The 17,096-nt window shown below is 49.2% G+C and overlaps 1 protein-coding gene and 1 non-coding gene across 5 annotated transcripts; both read left to right on the forward strand.

The window, feature by feature from the left end:
* The first annotated feature begins 9,503 nt into the window (after positions 1 to 9,503).
* On the forward strand, positions 9,504 to 16,300 carry WDR13 (WD repeat domain 13). Of its 4 annotated transcripts, none has more exons than XM_019714307.2 (10): positions 9,504 to 9,644; positions 9,973 to 10,052; positions 10,724 to 10,930; positions 11,549 to 11,658; positions 11,782 to 11,912; positions 12,632 to 12,939; positions 13,735 to 13,915; positions 14,014 to 14,155; positions 15,480 to 15,598; positions 16,028 to 16,300. In XM_019714307.2, exons 3-10 carry the CDS (start codon positions 10,925 to 10,927, stop codon positions 16,210 to 16,212), a joined length of 1,182 nt encoding a protein of 393 aa, XP_019569866.1. In that variant the 5' UTR covers positions 9,504 to 9,644; positions 9,973 to 10,052; positions 10,724 to 10,924; the 3' UTR covers positions 16,213 to 16,300. The 4 variants fall into 4 exon arrangements, with proteins under 4 accessions (XP_019569866.1, XP_019569863.1, XP_074180351.1 ...); XM_019714304.2 differs by having other exon boundaries at positions 9,507 to 9,644; positions 9,862 to 10,052; positions 10,690 to 10,930; XM_074324250.1 differs by having other exon boundaries at positions 9,507 to 9,644; positions 9,862 to 10,052.
* TRNAI-GAU (transfer RNA isoleucine (anticodon GAU)) lies at positions 12,338 to 12,411 on the forward strand. The gene has a single exon. It is a non-coding gene; the product is annotated as a tRNA-Ile (tRNA).
* Positions 16,301 to 17,096: the final 796 nt, after the last annotated feature.

Raw genomic sequence — 17,096 nt, forward strand, 5'->3', positions numbered from 1 at the left:
CCTAGTTTATAAATTGGAAATAGAGTAAGAGTGGAAGGGAGACTCTTGAAAAAAATAGTTAGGGGTTGGGCATAGACTGCCAAAAGGATAGAGACTTTGAGTTTAAAGTTTGGTCAGTTTGGGACTGGTTTGTGTGTGTGTATACAGGTATACTTCAGGTACTGTGGGTTCAGTTCCAGACCATAATAGTGATAGAGTAAGTCTTTGCAAAAAAGCAAATCACCATATTTTTGATGGTGAAAGTCTTTGCCTTCAATTTATAAAACATGTCTATGAAGTGCAATAAAGTGAGGTATGCCTGTATGTTAAACCTTGAGGTGGGGTGGCTACAGGTGAAATCCCCTAACGGCTCTAATTGGGTTTCCTGATATGGTGTGTTGGCCCCGTTGTCTTGATGGGTGTCAGCTTAGGAATTATACTGCTTGGGTTTGAATCTTAGCTTTTCCAAGCCATCAGATGGGTGCCATCCTCACAGGGTGGTTCTGAGAATGTAAGCATCTGGGGGGAGCCAAACCCTGCCCCACTGGTTCCTGTTCTTTCCCCTGCAGTGATGGGGTGGGAAAGATATACTACACTATTTTAGTGTGAGTGTCAATCCTTTTTTGAGAAAAGGCTTCTAAGAGTGAAACCGATTCTGCTGCTTCCCAACTATTTAGGATGAGTCATTTAGTCTGTGCCTCAGCTTCCTGGGCATTTCACACTTGTGGAGGGTGAAGTGCACTTAGGCATGGACAGACATTGAGAACGGTTGGCCAAGTCCTCAGTTTCAGAGATTCAGTGGTAAGCTGGTGGCAGTGGCCTGTCTGGTTTTGTGCCTCTAGCTGGTCTGAATTCCTCAGTTCTTTTAGTCCAGGATTTGGTGGCTGCATTGGAGTCCCATGGGCTTTAGCCCACCATTTGGAATTTCTGATCTGTTGTGTCCACAGCTTCCACCTGGCTAGTCTTGAGCCAGTGCTACCAGATTGCAAGTTCCAAGACATCCTAAACTGCCTTACTCCCTCGTACCTGGGGCATGTGTTAATGGATGGAGTATGTTCCCTCAAAATGCATTTTAGAACCCTCCCCAATGTAATGGTATTAGGGGGTGAGGCCCTCGTGGGATTGGACACAGCTTGCTTTCCTCCTTTGGTCTCTATGCCATGTGAGGATACAAGAAGGTGGGAGTCTGGAAGAGGGCCCTCACCAGAGCTGAACCATGCTGGTACCCTGATCTTCGACTTCCACCCTCCAGAAGTGAGAAATTAATGTGAGCCGCCCAGTACTGTTACAGTAGCCTGAGCTGGCTCTGGATCCTTGTACTGTGTACCAGTATTGGCAGCTTGTTTCCCATGTCTCCCAGCTAGTTGGAACAAGCCCCAAGGACCTGTCCTCATCCAGGTGGTCCTTCCTGGCCCACTGAGCTCAGCCCAGATAAAGGCATTGTGGCTACTACCCCCGCCAGTTGGGTACGTGGTCTGAGGGGGCAGTCTGTGCTGGGCCTTTGGGGAGCTGGCAGGAGGGACCACCATTACTGCCTTGTGAGTAAAGGGGCATCTCTGCTCCCTGCTCCTCGGGAATGCCCGTCTCACCCCCAATGGGGCCTGAGATGGAATTCCATAACCATAAGGTTTTTGCAACCAAATGACCCCCTAAGTGGCATCAGTAAAGATCATAAGTAGCCTCAGACCTGGATAACAACTTGATTAACCTGCTCTGCTCCTGGTTTCAGGAGGTACCTTGTAATCCAGCCCAGGGAGGCCCAGTCTCTTGCTGTTTATTTTCTCTATGGAAAGGGACCTAGAGGACTTGCAGTTGGTTTTTTCTGGCTCTGAAGCCACTGATCAATAAAATTTTTCATGCAAAAGTGTGTATTAGTCCTCTGATTGATTCAGTTTGTCCAGGATCTCAATGTGTCCCACCGAAACCAGGAATTCCCAAACACTCAAAGGTGCCTTGAGAACCTGCACCCCAAGGCCAGATCCCTGGCCTGCAAATAACTTGCATTTTAAAGCCCTGAATCTCACACTAAAACCATGGAAACATCCCATAGACAGCCCCCCCCCTCACTTCAAGGTCCACGATAAATCCCAAGACCGGTACCTCCCACCCCATGTGGGCTGAAATAAATCAGTTTTTAAGACCCTGCTTCCTAGCTTAATTGCCTCAGGTTCAACATGTATAAAATGGGAATAATAGTGCCCACCTGATGGCCAGGTTAAGGGTGTTGAATGTGACATGTATAGAACAGGGCAGTTCCCTGATACTATCACCACATTCTTGCCCCCCCCATTCTAGATTTTGGAGTGTAAAAAACCAAACAGATTTTTAAAGTAAGTTGCTGTGAATACTTCAGGTATGTAAAACATCAGATAAGGATCAGTAGCCAGTGTTAACTACTGTTTATCAAGACAAAACATGTCACATCCCTGCCCAGCTGCATTCCTCTTCCACCTCCCACCCCTCAGACTAACATAAGGGCCATGATCCTTTACAACTCACAGTGCACCAAGATCTGATAAACCAGGTTTTCTTCAAATTTGGTGACAAGGCCTGACCTGAAGCTTTTTGTAATTTTTTTTCCCACTCAGTGTGAATGTGCATGCAATGTATTGGAGGAATGTTTGGTTATGGAGAACTTCCCTAGATACTATTGGGGGAGGGTCTTCAACAAACAAATGCACAAAGAAAGTTAAGGCTTCTAGATAAACCGTGGCATTGTTCTGCATAAACATTTTATGCTATCAAGTCAAATTTTTTAACTCAATTTTAAACTTCCTTTAAAACTCATCTCAAAGTTTCCATTACTCTGTCTAGTTCTTAGTAGTTGTTCAGGGGCAGAATTTGCAGTTGGTTTTTAAACTTGATTTACCCAACAGTAAGAAGTACATTTTTCTTAAACACATTTTTTGCGGGAAACGAGTAAACTCGTCATATCGCCTGTAGTTGGAACCGGCAAAAATTTTGCAAAGTAAATAAATAGAGACCTCTTTTTAAACTAAAACACTGAAAGTTTCATAGAAAAATATCAAATAGATGGAAAGATAGGAATATTTTACGGAAAGTCTAATTTTGGCGAGAAAATGTCAAAAAAGCCCCGCGTTACGACGCGATTTGGCGGGAAAATGCCCGCTTACAAAGTGTTAATTGGGGTCCAGTCGACCCATTTCTGTGTAAGTGGAAGAAAGGTTTAATGAATGGAATGTGCAAAGTTCCCTGATGTTTCCTAGTTTATTGTATTTTAACACGTTGCGTATGGCGGGGTTTAAATCCCTCGTGAAGATCCTCGTGATCTGTACGCAACGTGTTAACAAAGTCAGCTGGCCCCAAACCACTCAAGTGCTTAGGAAGCCTGCAGTTTGAAGAATGCTTTGTTTATTGTTGAATTTGGGCGGTAGGTTCGTGAAAGTTCATTCTATCAATACTAGTAAGTTTGAGGTTTCACCTAATAAAAAGGTGAAGACTGTTAGAGGTGTGGTTTGTTGGACCTCCAATTGACGTGGGAGGTGGAGGGCTGTCATCTTTTCTGCAGGCCTGCTCTACCCCAAAGCCCTCTCCATAGCTGCGGGCATTTGTGCTCCAAGGGCCTCAAGACACCCTGCTCTATAAATGCTAGCTTCTATTTCTTGATATCTGACATTCCTTAAGTTCATATTTCCCAGGTAATGGCCCTAGAACTCCTTCCTGCTGCTGCTCCCCTCAGGAACCCTCTGGCTTCTACAGACAAAGGGACCATCTCTACCCAGCACCAAAGGTCCTGCCTTCCTCCTCCAAAAGCCAGAATCTCTCAAAACCTGTCTCTTCGCCTGCAATGTTGGAATAATGCCTATTCAATGAGTCAAGATACGGGAAACACGTAGAACAGTGTCTGGTAGTCAGAAGCAGTTAGAAATGTTGGCATTTGTCATGTGTGCCAAATAATAGGGACACAGCAAAGGATATATATGACAAACTTCTTTCCCTCAGGAATCATGTATTGATGGGGTCTACGGACAATAAAGTAGTAAACTGACGCACAATGTAATGTTAGGAAGTGGCAAGCGTTAAGGAAAAGTGATGGGATGTGCTATTTTACACAGCATGGTCAGGGAAGGCAGCTAGGAGGAGGTAACCCTATAACGGAAACCTGCAGATAGAGGGAAAGCAAGTGAGGAGGAGGGTATCTGGTGTTGGGGAGTGGTTCCACCATGGCACTGGCTGCCTTGCATGTCTCCACATAGGCCACATAGGCAAGCTGATCTAAGTATTGGCAGAACTACCGTGTTTCCCCGAAAGAAGCCCTAGCCAGCCAATCAGCTCTAATGCGTCTCTTGCAGCAAAAACTAATATAAGATCTGGTCTTATATTTTACTATATATTATGTAAGACCCGGTCTTATAGTAAAATAAGACCGGGTCTTACATTAATTTTTGCTCCAAAAGACACATTAGAGCTGATGGGCTGACTAGGGCTACTTTTCAGGGAAACACGGTACCTGTGATCCTGGGAACACAGCTTAAGAGGTTTTGGTGAGGTCTGAGGCTTTCTGTCCCTCCCCTCCCCATCTTAGGGATGCAGAACTTAGTGTGGAATTAGCTCCTCTGCAGCAGGGTGGCCTACACGCTGCAGTCCTCTGGCCCTTTTTGTTTCACTGTTATGCACACGAGGGACATGAGCTGGCATCTGTGTCTATTCTTGTTGTCTATGTAAGTAGCAAATACCTGAATCGAATGAGGGCTGTTTCTTTTTTCTTTTTTTTTAATTTATTGGGGTGACAATTGTTAGTAAAATTACATAGATTTCAGGTGTACAATTCTGTATTAACAAGGGCTGTTTCTTTACTGGCCAAATCTGTTCACCTTGCCTCTGGGAAAGGAGAATTACAGGCAGAAGGAAAAGCAAGCAAGTACAAAGGCCCTGAGGTGGGAGTTAGCTTGGTGTGTGTGAGGAATAGCAAGGTCAGTGCAGCAAGAGCAGAGAACCAGGGGGCAGGGGGGCAGGAGGTGAGGTCAGAATGGTGACAGGAGCCTGGTCCTATAGGGCCTCGCTGGCCATGGGGAGGACTTAGGCTTTTTTCCTGGGAGAGCTGGAGCCACAGCAGGGGTCTGAGCAGAGGAGAGCCTTGAGCTGACTTGCGTTGTAACGGGACCGTCTGGCGGCTGTGAGAACAGACCAGGGGGCGAGGGCAGAAACAGTGAGGAGACCACTGCATTGGTCCAGGCAGTGGCGGAAGTGGATGTGGAGAAGAGAGGTCAGATTCTGGATAAATTCTGAAGGTGAAACTGACAGATTTGCTGACAGATCAAATGAGGAGGGTGAAGAACAGAAAAGTATTTCTTATGAATCTGTATTGGAGAAGCTCAGAGGAATTTCGCAGTTGGTGTTAAACAGTGTAGTGGTGAAAAGCAAGGATTCTGGAGCCAGGTGGCCAGGGTGCAAGTCCAACTTCATCACTTACTGTCATTTCATCTCTTTGCCTCCATCTCCCCGTTTGTGACATGGGATAATAACTGTACCAGCTTCACAGGGTTGTTAGGAGGATTAAAGGTTTTCTATGCCTGTAAATGATTGGAACAGTACCTGGCCCAGTGTGCTTGGTGTTAGTAATAGTACTGTAGGGTGAGTTGGCACATTCACCACATGAGTGCACAGGAGAGAGTGTTCAGATCCCAGGAAAAGTTTGTGCAATTTTCAAAGGATGTGCAAGAAAGTTGATGTGGCTGGAACATACCCTGATCGAGGAAGAGCAACAAGGACTGAAGTTGGAGAGGAGGCCTAAGAAACCAGCTTCTCACAGCAGCTGGGAGCTGTTGTGGATTTCAGTCTGGATCTACCAGTGCAGGGCGTTGGAAGAGAGACAAAAGCAGAGATTTATTTGGGATTTATTGCAGGGGGACTCACAGAGAGAGGAGAGAAAGGGATGGCGCACTATTGTCAACACTGCTGGCTGGTTACCAAGTGGTTTCTGGTGTCCAGGATAAGAAACTTAGTCCAGTTCTTCTTCCTGCCTGGATCCAAATGCTAGTTCTAGTATTTTCTGCTTCTGTGGTCATGAGCAGTAAACCCCTTTAGGTTTCACTTTCCTCATCTTCAATGTGGAACTCAATGTTGCACTTACCTCATAAGGGTGGTTATGACTATTACATAAGATGGATGTAGTAAGAGCTCAGTAAATGCAGGCTGTCACCAAAACCAGGTCGGGCTTATCCCAGGAAAGCAAGGGTAGCTTAACATTTGAAGAGCAGTGAGATGTAGTTTAGCGTATTAGCAGAAAAGAAATGGGAAGAACCAAAGGCTGTGCACATTTAACTAGCTTGCTTGGGACTGAGGTACCAAATCCAGGGTCCAGTCTTTTCTGGCCCTAAAGCCCTCCCTAGGTAACAAAGAATTGAGATCTTAAGGGCAGAGCAGCCCCAGTTCTAGCCTGCGAAGTGATTTCTCCGTCTTGGAATTGATCACTGCCTAGCCTCACTGGCATTATCTGGTCATTCAGCGTCCAGAGCTTTGTATCTCTGGCTCCTTTTTGTTCAGGTTCCAATTTAAATCTGTTTCTCCTTCTTCCCCCTTCCCCCACAGCTCAGCAATGCTAAACAAACTACTACTTTAATGATAGTAGGTGCCAGTTTCTAAATGATCTTTATCGTTTATCTTTCCCGCTACAATGGCAGCTCCATCAGTGCGGGACCGTTTGTCTGAGTTCCTGCTGTTGCCCCAGTGCCTGGCGCCTAATGTGGGCTTGATCAATACGTGTTGGAAGGCTGGCTCGCTGTTGCAGCTTGCTGGGGGTGCTCAAGTGGTCTGTGAGGTCTTTCCCCACTGCAGGAATCTTGTTTCTGACTCAGACCATGGAGAATTATCACCATTAAGACTTTGAAGATTGTGAGAACTTTGGTTTCAGAGGCAAATATTTTCCCATCGGAAATGGTAAAATTTAAGTTATGACCTATGTCGCAACCTCCACTTGTCCCATTTAGGAAGAAACTTCAGGGGTGAGATAAGTGAATGAGGACTCAACGTCTGCGGTCCAGTTACACCTGAGCTCCATGTCTTCTTCCATTTCTGTCTCTCGCCTGGATTTTCAGCATATCCTTGTCACCCCAGGCTACCCAGGCTTTCCCTCAGATCATTTGTCCTTAAAGATGGGGCCCCACTCCGGGTTTCATTTCAGCCTGTGCTAGTAATGAAAAGCGAACACAGCCAGTGTGGTTCAGTGCTCGCCTTTGCATTTTTAAACTCTGGGAGCCAAATAGACAGGAGGCACATGAAGGAAGGAGGAATCCAGAACAGACATGGCCCTGCCTGTTTCTGCCACCATTTGAGTTGCTATTGTGATGTGTCATCTTCAAACAGCTCTAGCTTACCTGTCTTTTCTGTCCACATCTGTTTTTGTTTGTTCATTTGGCTAGGACCCTCAACCATCATTCTGATAGTATAATAGCCCTGATCCTGTTAGAGTGAATGGGACTTGTGGACGCTATGGGCTTGAGCTACTTTTCTAGATGTCATGATTGTAATCAAGGTCACTCATGACTTGATACCACGGGCTTGAGACCCTCCTTTCCCCCACCCACTTACCTGCTATTCATTCATGCTGATAAACTCTGCCCCTTTCTCTCCATGCTTTCAACAAACTGAAAATGCCTTCTGTCATCAGCTTGTTGTTCAAAACTCATTTTTAATCCAGTGAGGGTGTGTAAATGCTTAAGAACAAAAATTGAAAAAATGCAGAGCACATAACAAATGCAAGAGGCAGCTGTGGTCATTCTAATTCACATTATTTCTGTACCAGATCTACCTCTGGCAGATGAATCTGTTATTGGGGAAAGTTTTTAAAACAACTAATAGTACTAAAAAATTAGTGGGTATTTTCTCTGTTCCAGATGCTAAACTTTACAAGTATTAAATCACTTAGTCCTCACAATAACACTATGTGGCTGTATTTTCAGATGAGGAAACTGAGTTATAAAAGGGTTAAGTGACTTGCCCAAGAATACATAGCTCCTAGTTGGCAGAGCCTGTGGCAGTGGCCAAGTTAGACTGCCTTCTAAAAAGTACTATACTATCTCTCAAAATAATAGCCAATGTTCGTGCAACAGGTGTTGTGAACACTTGCTATGCATTAATTCATTTATACTTATAACAACCCTGTCATTAGGTTGTTTTAACTGGTATCTTATAGCCTCATAGAAATGAGGGTTTAAAAATAATTTTTAAAATTTTAATATATGAATATTATAAAAACAACAACAAAAGAATCAATGCCAGCCATGAGATAGTAAGTCTCCCTGGCATCTCTGACTCTCCTGTGATTTCTTCCCACCATATTTCTTTGGAAGCTGAGTGGTGGGATGAAAGGGCAGGGCTCTGTCCAGAGAGGGTCCAGGTGAAGAGGAAAGACATTGATCATAGCATCCTTTATGGCAAAATGAACATGGGAAAAAACCCAATGCTGGTCACAAATAGGGGACCAGTTCAATAAAATGTCACTCTTGAACTCCTTGGTCTTCAGATTTCATCATCTTTAAAATGGGGATAGTAATAGTACCCACAACATTCAGTTATTAGGATTAAATGGATTAATACATGTAAATCACCTTGAACAGTGTGCAGCATATTGTCCAATAAATGTTAGTGGTTACACATTTGTGCAGTGAAATAGTTTATTCTTCAGCAATCATGGACTGGAGGGGTATTTAGTATCCTGGAAAGACGCAGATAGCTTAGTTACATAGACAAGGGAGGTGCCAAGTCAATTCCAGTTTTGCTAGGACACAAAAAAAACAGCAATACGTTTTTGGATGTGTCTCCTCATTTCAGGTGACTTTAGAACATTGTTCAGATTATAGTATTTGTTATATACTAGTGTGAAAAGTACATTTGAGGATTGTGTCAGTTGATGTTAAGATCCAATAAGCTACTAAACCTTGTACTTCAGCTTTGTAAGTGTATATCCTGATCACATTAAGATGAATAGATAAGCAGCTTCCGTTGAAGTTGAAATAAGGATGATTCAGATAGGCTCCTGGGATCCAAACCCCAAAACTTGTTGTGCCTAATTATGTCTTCTGCCTTTAGAGACTCATTCCCAGACCAAGCTTTCTGGGAGCACCAAGCCCAAACCGTCCGCCCACACGCCTGCATCCTCCCCACAGAATGTACTCTTCTCTTGGGGGTATCCGGGGGCCCATTAGTCACTCTAAGAATTGGAAAACTTTCTTAGGGGCCTTTGCATGTGTGATTGTTTTGTTCTGTACTTCAAAACTTGCTTGGCCAACATTGTACTGCTAAAAAGCAACTTATATCACTCTTTTAAAAGAAAATCTTTTTTTTTTTTTGAAAGTCGTATTTCTGGTTTTTAGTGAGTGATTCGCATACTCGCCCCTATCCTGTGGCCCTTCGACATTTTTCTTGTGTATACAAAAAGTGCTGTCAGGGACCGGGGTGGATAGACCTTAAGGGGCGGAGCCTCCAGCCTTGTGCGGGAAGCTACTGTCCCTTAGTGCGCTTGCGTGGTTCTTCCACGCTCTGGAGAAGATTCCTATCCATTTGCTCTGCGCTTGGCAGCGCTTCCTGGTGGCAGGCGGCCATCTTGCTTGGAGCCTGAGAAAGGGAGAAGAGAGACAGAAGGAAAGGGCGACACTGGTCTCAGGGCCGCCTCGGGGCCTCAAGAGCCGGAGGCAGCCCCGGAGGTGGTCCCTGATCCCGGACCCTGATCTTGGACCCGAGAGGGGAAGGCGGGGGGCAAGATGGGTGGGGAAGGCCAAGGATTGCTAGGCTGGGGGAGGGGTGTTGCTATGGCGACCAGGGAGGGGCGGAGTCAGGTGTGAATCGCTGCCGTGAGTCATCTGGGCGCTGCCAGGGCAGGGCTGAGGTGACGAGCATGCTAACAGCCGGGTGGGATTTCAGGACATTCTGACGTGGAGAGACTCAGTGTCTGTGGCAACGATCGCCAGGCAGAAGGGACGGAACTAGACCCCTTCACTTGAGACCCTGACATTCCAGGCCCCTGTCCTGCAGGCGCCCGCGGGCGGACACGCCGGAAGAGGAGGCCGGGGAATGGCCGCGGTGTGGCAGCAGGTCTTAGCAGTAGACGCGAGGTGAGGCGTGGGATCGAAGCCCATGGGAGCGGAAGTTACGGTGGTGCATGCGCAATGGTGCTAAGTGAGGGTGGGCGGAGAACTTGCCTTATGCTGCTGCGTGGGCGTGCCGAAGTTGGGCATGCGCAGTAGCAAGGTTTGGGGGCTAACCCGCAAAGGGCTGGCCGGAGAGGGTCTTAAACAGCATGCTGGGAAAATGCAGTCCGATGTGGGCATGCGCAAAGAGGCTGTGTTACTAGAACCTTTGAGAGAGGGTGGTGGAACTCAGGCTGGTGACATGTCTGTTCTCTACCATTGCCCACCAGACTTACCCTACCACCATCATTTCTCCAGTCTGACCCCATCACCACCCTGTCATTGCTCCACATTAACCCCCATCACCATGTCAGACTGACCCCTACCAACTTCAGGAAAGCTACAGACTGCCTCCATTGTCCCCACACTGATCTCATCTCCATGCCGTTATTACTGTAGTAGATTCACCCTCATCACAGTACCAGAGGGACCACCCCCCCCATCACCACTGCTGATCACTTGCCATCCTGACCCCTCACACCTCATTCTGCTTCCCTATCCCCTGAGCTGATTGATTCCCTCTGTCCTGTGCCTGCCGCTCGCCTGCCTGCTGCCATCACAGGTACAACGCATATCGCACACCAACGTTTCCACAGTTTCGGACACAGTATATCCGACGGCGCAGCCAGCTACTGCGGGAGAATGCCAAGGCTGGGCACCCCCCAGCACTGCGTCGGCAGTACCTGAGGCTGCGTGGGCAGCTGTTGGGCCAGCGCTACGGGCCTCTCTCCGAGCCAGGCAGTGCTCGTGCCTATAGCAACAGCATCGTCCGCAGCAGCCGCACTACCCTTGACCGCATGGAGGTGAGTTCCCTCCACGCCGCCTGCCATGCATACTGCTTGCCTCCGTGTATATTCACTCGACAGACTTGTCAAGCCCCTGCTATGTGCGAGGCTCTGTTCCAGGCTCTTAGGATGAGCAGAGGGCAAAAATATATGAGAGAAGTCAATAGACAGTAAACAAGATAAATAGGTCAATAAACAGCAAACCAGATAAACAAGTCAGAAATTACCGTGGCTTATAGTGAGGTGTGCTAAGATGAAAAAACAAAGCAGATGAGGGGGCTAAAACAGTATTGGTATGGGGGACAGAGGGAAGCTATTTCTGTTGGGAATGATGAGGGAAGTCCTCTGAGGAGGGAAAAATTAAGCTGAAACGAATGAAGCAAGAGACTGAACTGAGTAGTTTTCAGGGGGGTGTTCATTTTTTGTTCAGAGAACATTTATTGAATATCTACTGAGCAGGGCAAGGGCAGGAGCAGGAGAACTAATGCCGAGGCCATCACAGTACAGCTGATGGTGGTGGCACTGGACTAGGTGAGAAGGAATCTGGTTCTGGGTATATTTTGAAGGCTCCAGACCTCACAGGTGGTTGAGGGCTGTTTTCACGATGTTCCCACCCCTGACCATTTCTGTTTGCAGGACTTTGAGGATGATCCTCGGGCCCTGGGGGCCCGTGGACACCGACGTTCCGTCAGCCGAGGCTCCTACCAGCTGCAGGCACAGATGAACCGCGCCGTCTATGAGGACAGGTAGTACCAGGGGCAGCTGAGGGCTGGGGGTTTGTGAGGAGGAGAGGAGCCATGCTACGGGGCAATGGCAGGCCAAACACTAGTACCTACCTCCTCTCACCCCCCACTCCTCTTGGGGCCCAGGCCCCCCGGCAGTGTGGTACCCACGTCAGCGGCAGAAGCAAGTCGAGCCATGGCTGGGGACACATCGCTGAGCGAGAACTATGCCTTTGCGGGCATGTACCATGTTTTTGACCAGCACGTGGATGAGGCAGGTGAGCCAGTAGATGGCAGGTCCCATCACTATGCATTTGCCCAAACTGTGACAGCCACCCAGTGCGACCATTTCTGGAATGCAGTGTCCAGCCCACCTCTGGAGGAATTGACATCCATAAAACCTTTCACAAGCCTAAAAGCCCTCTGCAAAGTGGTCTGCATAATGTCAGGTACTTTTTTACCACAAAGGGTCTCAGCAGCTTAAAAGAGCCCTTTAAAAGACTTCTGGGGTTGTCACTCACTTGGATGAATTGAAAGCCTTTGCTGCAGAGAAATTCCCTCGCAAAGGATAGAGTAACTTTTGTAAATTGCCCAGACCTTGGTAATTGTAAAGTGCTTGCTGAGATGTAGGGGCCTTTTCACATTGCAGAAGTCTTTTGCAATCTATAAAGTACTTGCTAAGATATAGGGAGCTTTGTGGGGCGGCTGGTTAGCTCAGTTGGTTAGAGCGTGGTGCTGATAACACCAAAGTTGCCGGTTCGATCCCCGCATTGGCCACTGTGAGCTGTGTCCTCCTTAAAAAAAAACAATACAGGGAGCTTTTGGCAGAGGGCTTTCTGGGGTTCCAGCTCCCTTTCTCAGTCAAGGAAAGCCCTTTGCTGAGGCCACTGTGCCTGGTGCAGTGGGTCCCAACCCCCAGCTCACATGTCAGAACTTGTTATAAACGGAAGCACCTGGTAGGTGTGCTGACTCCCACAAGTGACTCTTGGCATTGCAGTCCCAAGGGTGCGCTTCGCCAATGACGACCGGCACCGCCTGGCCTGTTGCTCACTCGATGGCAGCATCTCACTGTGCCAGCTGGTGCCTGCCCCGCCCTCCGTGCTGCGTGTGCTGCGGGGCCATACCCGTGGTGTCTCCGACTTCGCCTGGTCCCTCTCCAATGACATCCTTGTATCCACCTCACTTGATGCTACCATGCGCATCTGGGCCTCTGAGGACGGCCGCTGCATCCGGGAGATCCCTGACCCCGATGGCTCTGAATTGCTCTGCTGCACCTTCCAGCCCGTCAACAACAACCTCACTGTGGTCAGGCTCCAAGGCCAGGAGGGCTGCCCTGGGGCATCAGCATGGGGGGGGCCTCTAGTCCATTGCCACAGTCCTCCATGGTCAGACTCAGAGGGAAATGAGTCAGAATGGGGTAACACAGTGCTTGGTCTGGGATGGCCTCATAGAAGACTCCAGGGGGGACTGTTCAGGGGGTAGGGTGACAGGTCCGGCGCCCCTTCGGTCCCATCAGCAGTAGTCCTACCATTTGTCAACTGCAGTGGCTGTTGGTTGGGAAGCAGGATTACTAGTTGGAAACCTCGTCTGGTCTCAGTGGCAGTTCTACTGTGGTCTGACCCAAGGATAAAGAGTCAGAGGGTGGGGTGCAGTGAGGGAAGGAAATGCAAAGTCTGGCCTGGCCCTGAGCAGGAAGTAGGGGGAACTGGCCAGGTGGGCCTCTGCTCTGGGATAGTTGCAGCAGCAGCAGCCCCAGTATAGTCAGGGCTCCAGGAGAGACCAGTCAGAGAGCAGACGAGCTGTTCTCATGGGCCTGGGACAAGCCGAAGCTTTGCCCACCACGGGGCGTGGCCAAGGGGAAGCACTATGCATCTGCAACCCCTTTAGTGCCCAGAGCAGCTGTCTACTCTGGTCAGATTGTAAGAGGGGCTGGTTTGGGAGGATTATAAGCCTGGGTCGCCCCTAGTCTACCTCCCATGGCCCCACTGTGATTAGACTCCAGTAGGGAGCAGCAGGTCCCGTCAGCGGCAGCCCAGTGTGGTCAGACTCCAGGGGTGACTGGCTGGGAGCAGGATGACGGTGTGCGGCTGTTGCCTACAGGTGGGGAATGCCAAGCACAACGTGCATGTCGTGAACATCTCCACGGGCAAGAAAGTGAAGGGTGGCTCCAGCAAGCTGACAGGCCGTGTCCTCGCCCTGTCTTTCGATGCCCCCGGCCGGCTGCTCTGGGCCGGCGACGACCATGGCAGTGTTTTCTCCTTCCTCTTCGACATGGCCACAGGTAGGCAGGCCCCAGGTCTGCACCTGGGTACTCACACTCTCGCCCTCTTGACGTGTAGCCCTCACCGTTCCTTCTGCCACCTCGCTCCATTGTCATAGGGAAGCTGACCAAAGCCAAGCGTCTGGTGGTACATGAGGGTAGCCCTGTGACCAGCATCTCCGCCCGCTCCTGGGTCAGCCGTGAGGCCCGGGACCCCTCACTGCTCATCAATGCTTGCCTCAACAAGCTGCTGCTCTACAGGTGGGTCTCCCCTGTCCAGCCACCTGCAGATGGAGGGCCTGCCGGCTCCATCAGACTGGGGTGGGAGCCCTGTCTCCTCCATCAGGTTAACCAGTGAATAGGGAGATCTGGTCTCATCATCATCATCATCATCGTATAATGATGACCTCAATAGTAGCAGTAATAGTAATAGCAGTAGTTAGCACTTAGGTAGCAGTTGCTGGGACCGGTCCCTGTTGAAAGGACCTCATACGTATCACCTCATTTACTCCTCATAACAACCCGTAAGGTGGGTGATGTTATTGTGTACATTTTACAGATCAGCAAACTGAGGCATAAGATAGACTAGGACCCCCTTAGAGCAGTGGCCTGTTTTCCTGCCCCCTTTTCTTTTTCTTTGAGGTAGGGAGTTTACTGTCCCCACTCACATAATGTCATGTTGCCCAAATGCAGTTCTCAGCCTGGGCCACATGCTGGAATGATCTGAAAGGCTTCAGAAGTCACGGTCAGGCTGCACTCCAGGCCATGGATTTCAGAAGCTCTAAGGCAGGCTGGGCATTGGTATATTGAGAAGTTCCCCAAGTGATGGCCAGCCAAGCCTTAAAATGATTGCCCAACAGGATGCTTGCCATTTTACTATTTTATATTTCTTCTCCTTTGAAAAAATGTACACACACACTTACAATTCTTAATTTAAGTGTACTCCTAAGTTTTCTGACAGTTTCCCCAATTCTCTCCCTTCTCTCCTTGCTCCTGCCACCTTGGCTTCCCCCTGCCACAGTCAAGCATATTAACAACTTTGTATGTGCCGTTCCATACTTTGTTCCCTCTCCCATAGTCCTCGGCGCGCACACACACCCACACATTTCTGAGGGAGGGTCATTGTCTTACAGAAGTGGGCTCCTCCTACACCCTTTTCCACATCTCACTTTTCTCACCAGATGATACCTGTGGACATGCTGCAGGTCACCTGCAGCAGCTTTGCTTCATTCCTTTGAATGGCTGTGTGCTACCCACAGCACAGGGGTGCCGTGGCTTGGTCAGCCATTTCCTCTCTTTGCGCCCATCTGAATGCCAGGATCTCTCAGAAACCCTTAGGAAGTGAAACTAGTGAATTACACTGCAGAGGCTCCCCATTTCATATCAACAAACACAGTGTCTGAACTGTCACTAACCCCACCCCCACCCCAGCCCAGGCTTTACAGGTTTATGCAGTCGTCGCAAAACCGGATTTCATGAACCTTGAAAAGAACTCAGGTGCAGGGGTGGGGACATCGACTCACGCACCTGTTCATCCCCGTCCGGGGCTGAGGCTGCGCCCTGACCCCTCTCATCCTCCCCTCAGGGTGGTGGACAATGAGGGGACCCTGCAGCTGAAGAGAAGCTTCCCCATTGAGCAGAGTTCGCATCCGGTGCGCAGCATCTTCTGCCCGCTCATGTCCTTCCGCCAGGGGGCCTGTGTGGGTGAGTCCCATAGGGTTGGGGTGTCCAAGCCTCCAGGGAGGGCGGGCCCCAGGGCTGGTGCTGATCTCACTCAGGTGCCATGACACCTTGATGCCCTGACTTCTTGGGCCTTGCGATCTCTCAGTGCCCTGACAGACCCTCACTTTACACACTGAGCCCCAACCAGTGCAGAAGCCTTACAACATGAGACACAGACCCTCCCCCCAAAAAAGCTCAGAGACCTCACACTCTGGACACAGAACCAAAACACCTGGGTGACTTCCCATCTAGGGATGGTCCCTCCAGGCCCCCGCAAGGCACACTGGGACCTCACACCTTGAACATAAATCCCTCAACACCTGAGTCACCTCAGATAATTCACACCCGGGGCACCCCACTGCCGCCTCCTGTGACACTTCCTGATGGCCCCTCTCTCTCTCACTTGGGCAGTGACAGGCAGTGAGGACATGTGTGTGCACTTCTTTGACGTGGAGCGGGCAGCCAAGGCTGCTGTCAACAAGCTGCAGGGCCACAGCGCCCCTGTGCTGGACGTCAGCTTCAACTGTGATGAGAGCCTTCTGGCTTCCAGTGACGCCAGTGGCATGGTCATCGTCTGGAGGCGGGAGCAGAAGTAGGAGCCCCCCAGCCCTGCCATGGCCACCTTCCCACCTGGCCTGCGCTCCAGCCTTGTGTTTGTAAATAAAGTTCCTGTGGTTGTGTTGATGGCTGGATCCCACGGCTGCTGGGGGCGGGATGGGGGAGAAGGCAGCTCTAGGACCCAAATGGGATGGGGTTCACATACTGATGCATGCATGCACGCATTGATTTATGCACTCACTCAATAACCATTTTCTGAATGTCTGCCATGTCATAGGCACCACTTTTAAGTGTTTTAGAGTCCTGCGTTGGACAGACATTACTGAGGACCTACTCTGTGCCAGGACCTCTTCTAGGCTCTGGGAGTACAGCTGTAACCTAAACTGACAGAAATCCCTGCGTTTATGGGACTCATATTCTAGTGGGAAGCAGGTCAATAATGGGAAAAACTATACAATAGGTCAGCTAAGATGTTCCTGACAGCATGAAATTAAATACCTGAATGAAGTGGGAGAGGGAGCCATACAGAGTGTGTAGGAGAGAACATTCTAGGCAGAGAGAAAAGGCAGTGCAAAGGCACTGAGGCTGGAGTGTGCCAGGATTAGAGGCCAGTGGAGGAGGAGAGGACGAGATGAGGTTGGTCAAGTCTGATCCAGGAGGGCTTTGTGGGCCCTGATGAGGAATTGGGCTTTTTGTCTGAGACGGTGTTGAGCAGAGGAGGGATATGATCCAATTTGGTTGTAAAAGGATCCCTCTGGGCACTGTAAAGAGAACAGACTAGGAGACAAGGGCAGATGTAGAGGACCAGTCACGAGACCCTACCGTAGCAGAGGTGAGCATGATGGGGACTCAACGCCAGGGTGGTGGCAACAGAGGCCTTGAGGTGGCGAGTGTTGGCTTCTACCCCAGGGTTTTATCCTAA

This window comes from Rhinolophus sinicus, chromosome X, assembly GCF_036562045.2.
Source record: "Rhinolophus sinicus isolate RSC01 chromosome X, ASM3656204v1, whole genome shotgun sequence".
Classification (NCBI taxonomy): Eukaryota; Metazoa; Chordata; class Mammalia; order Chiroptera; family Rhinolophidae; genus Rhinolophus; species Rhinolophus sinicus.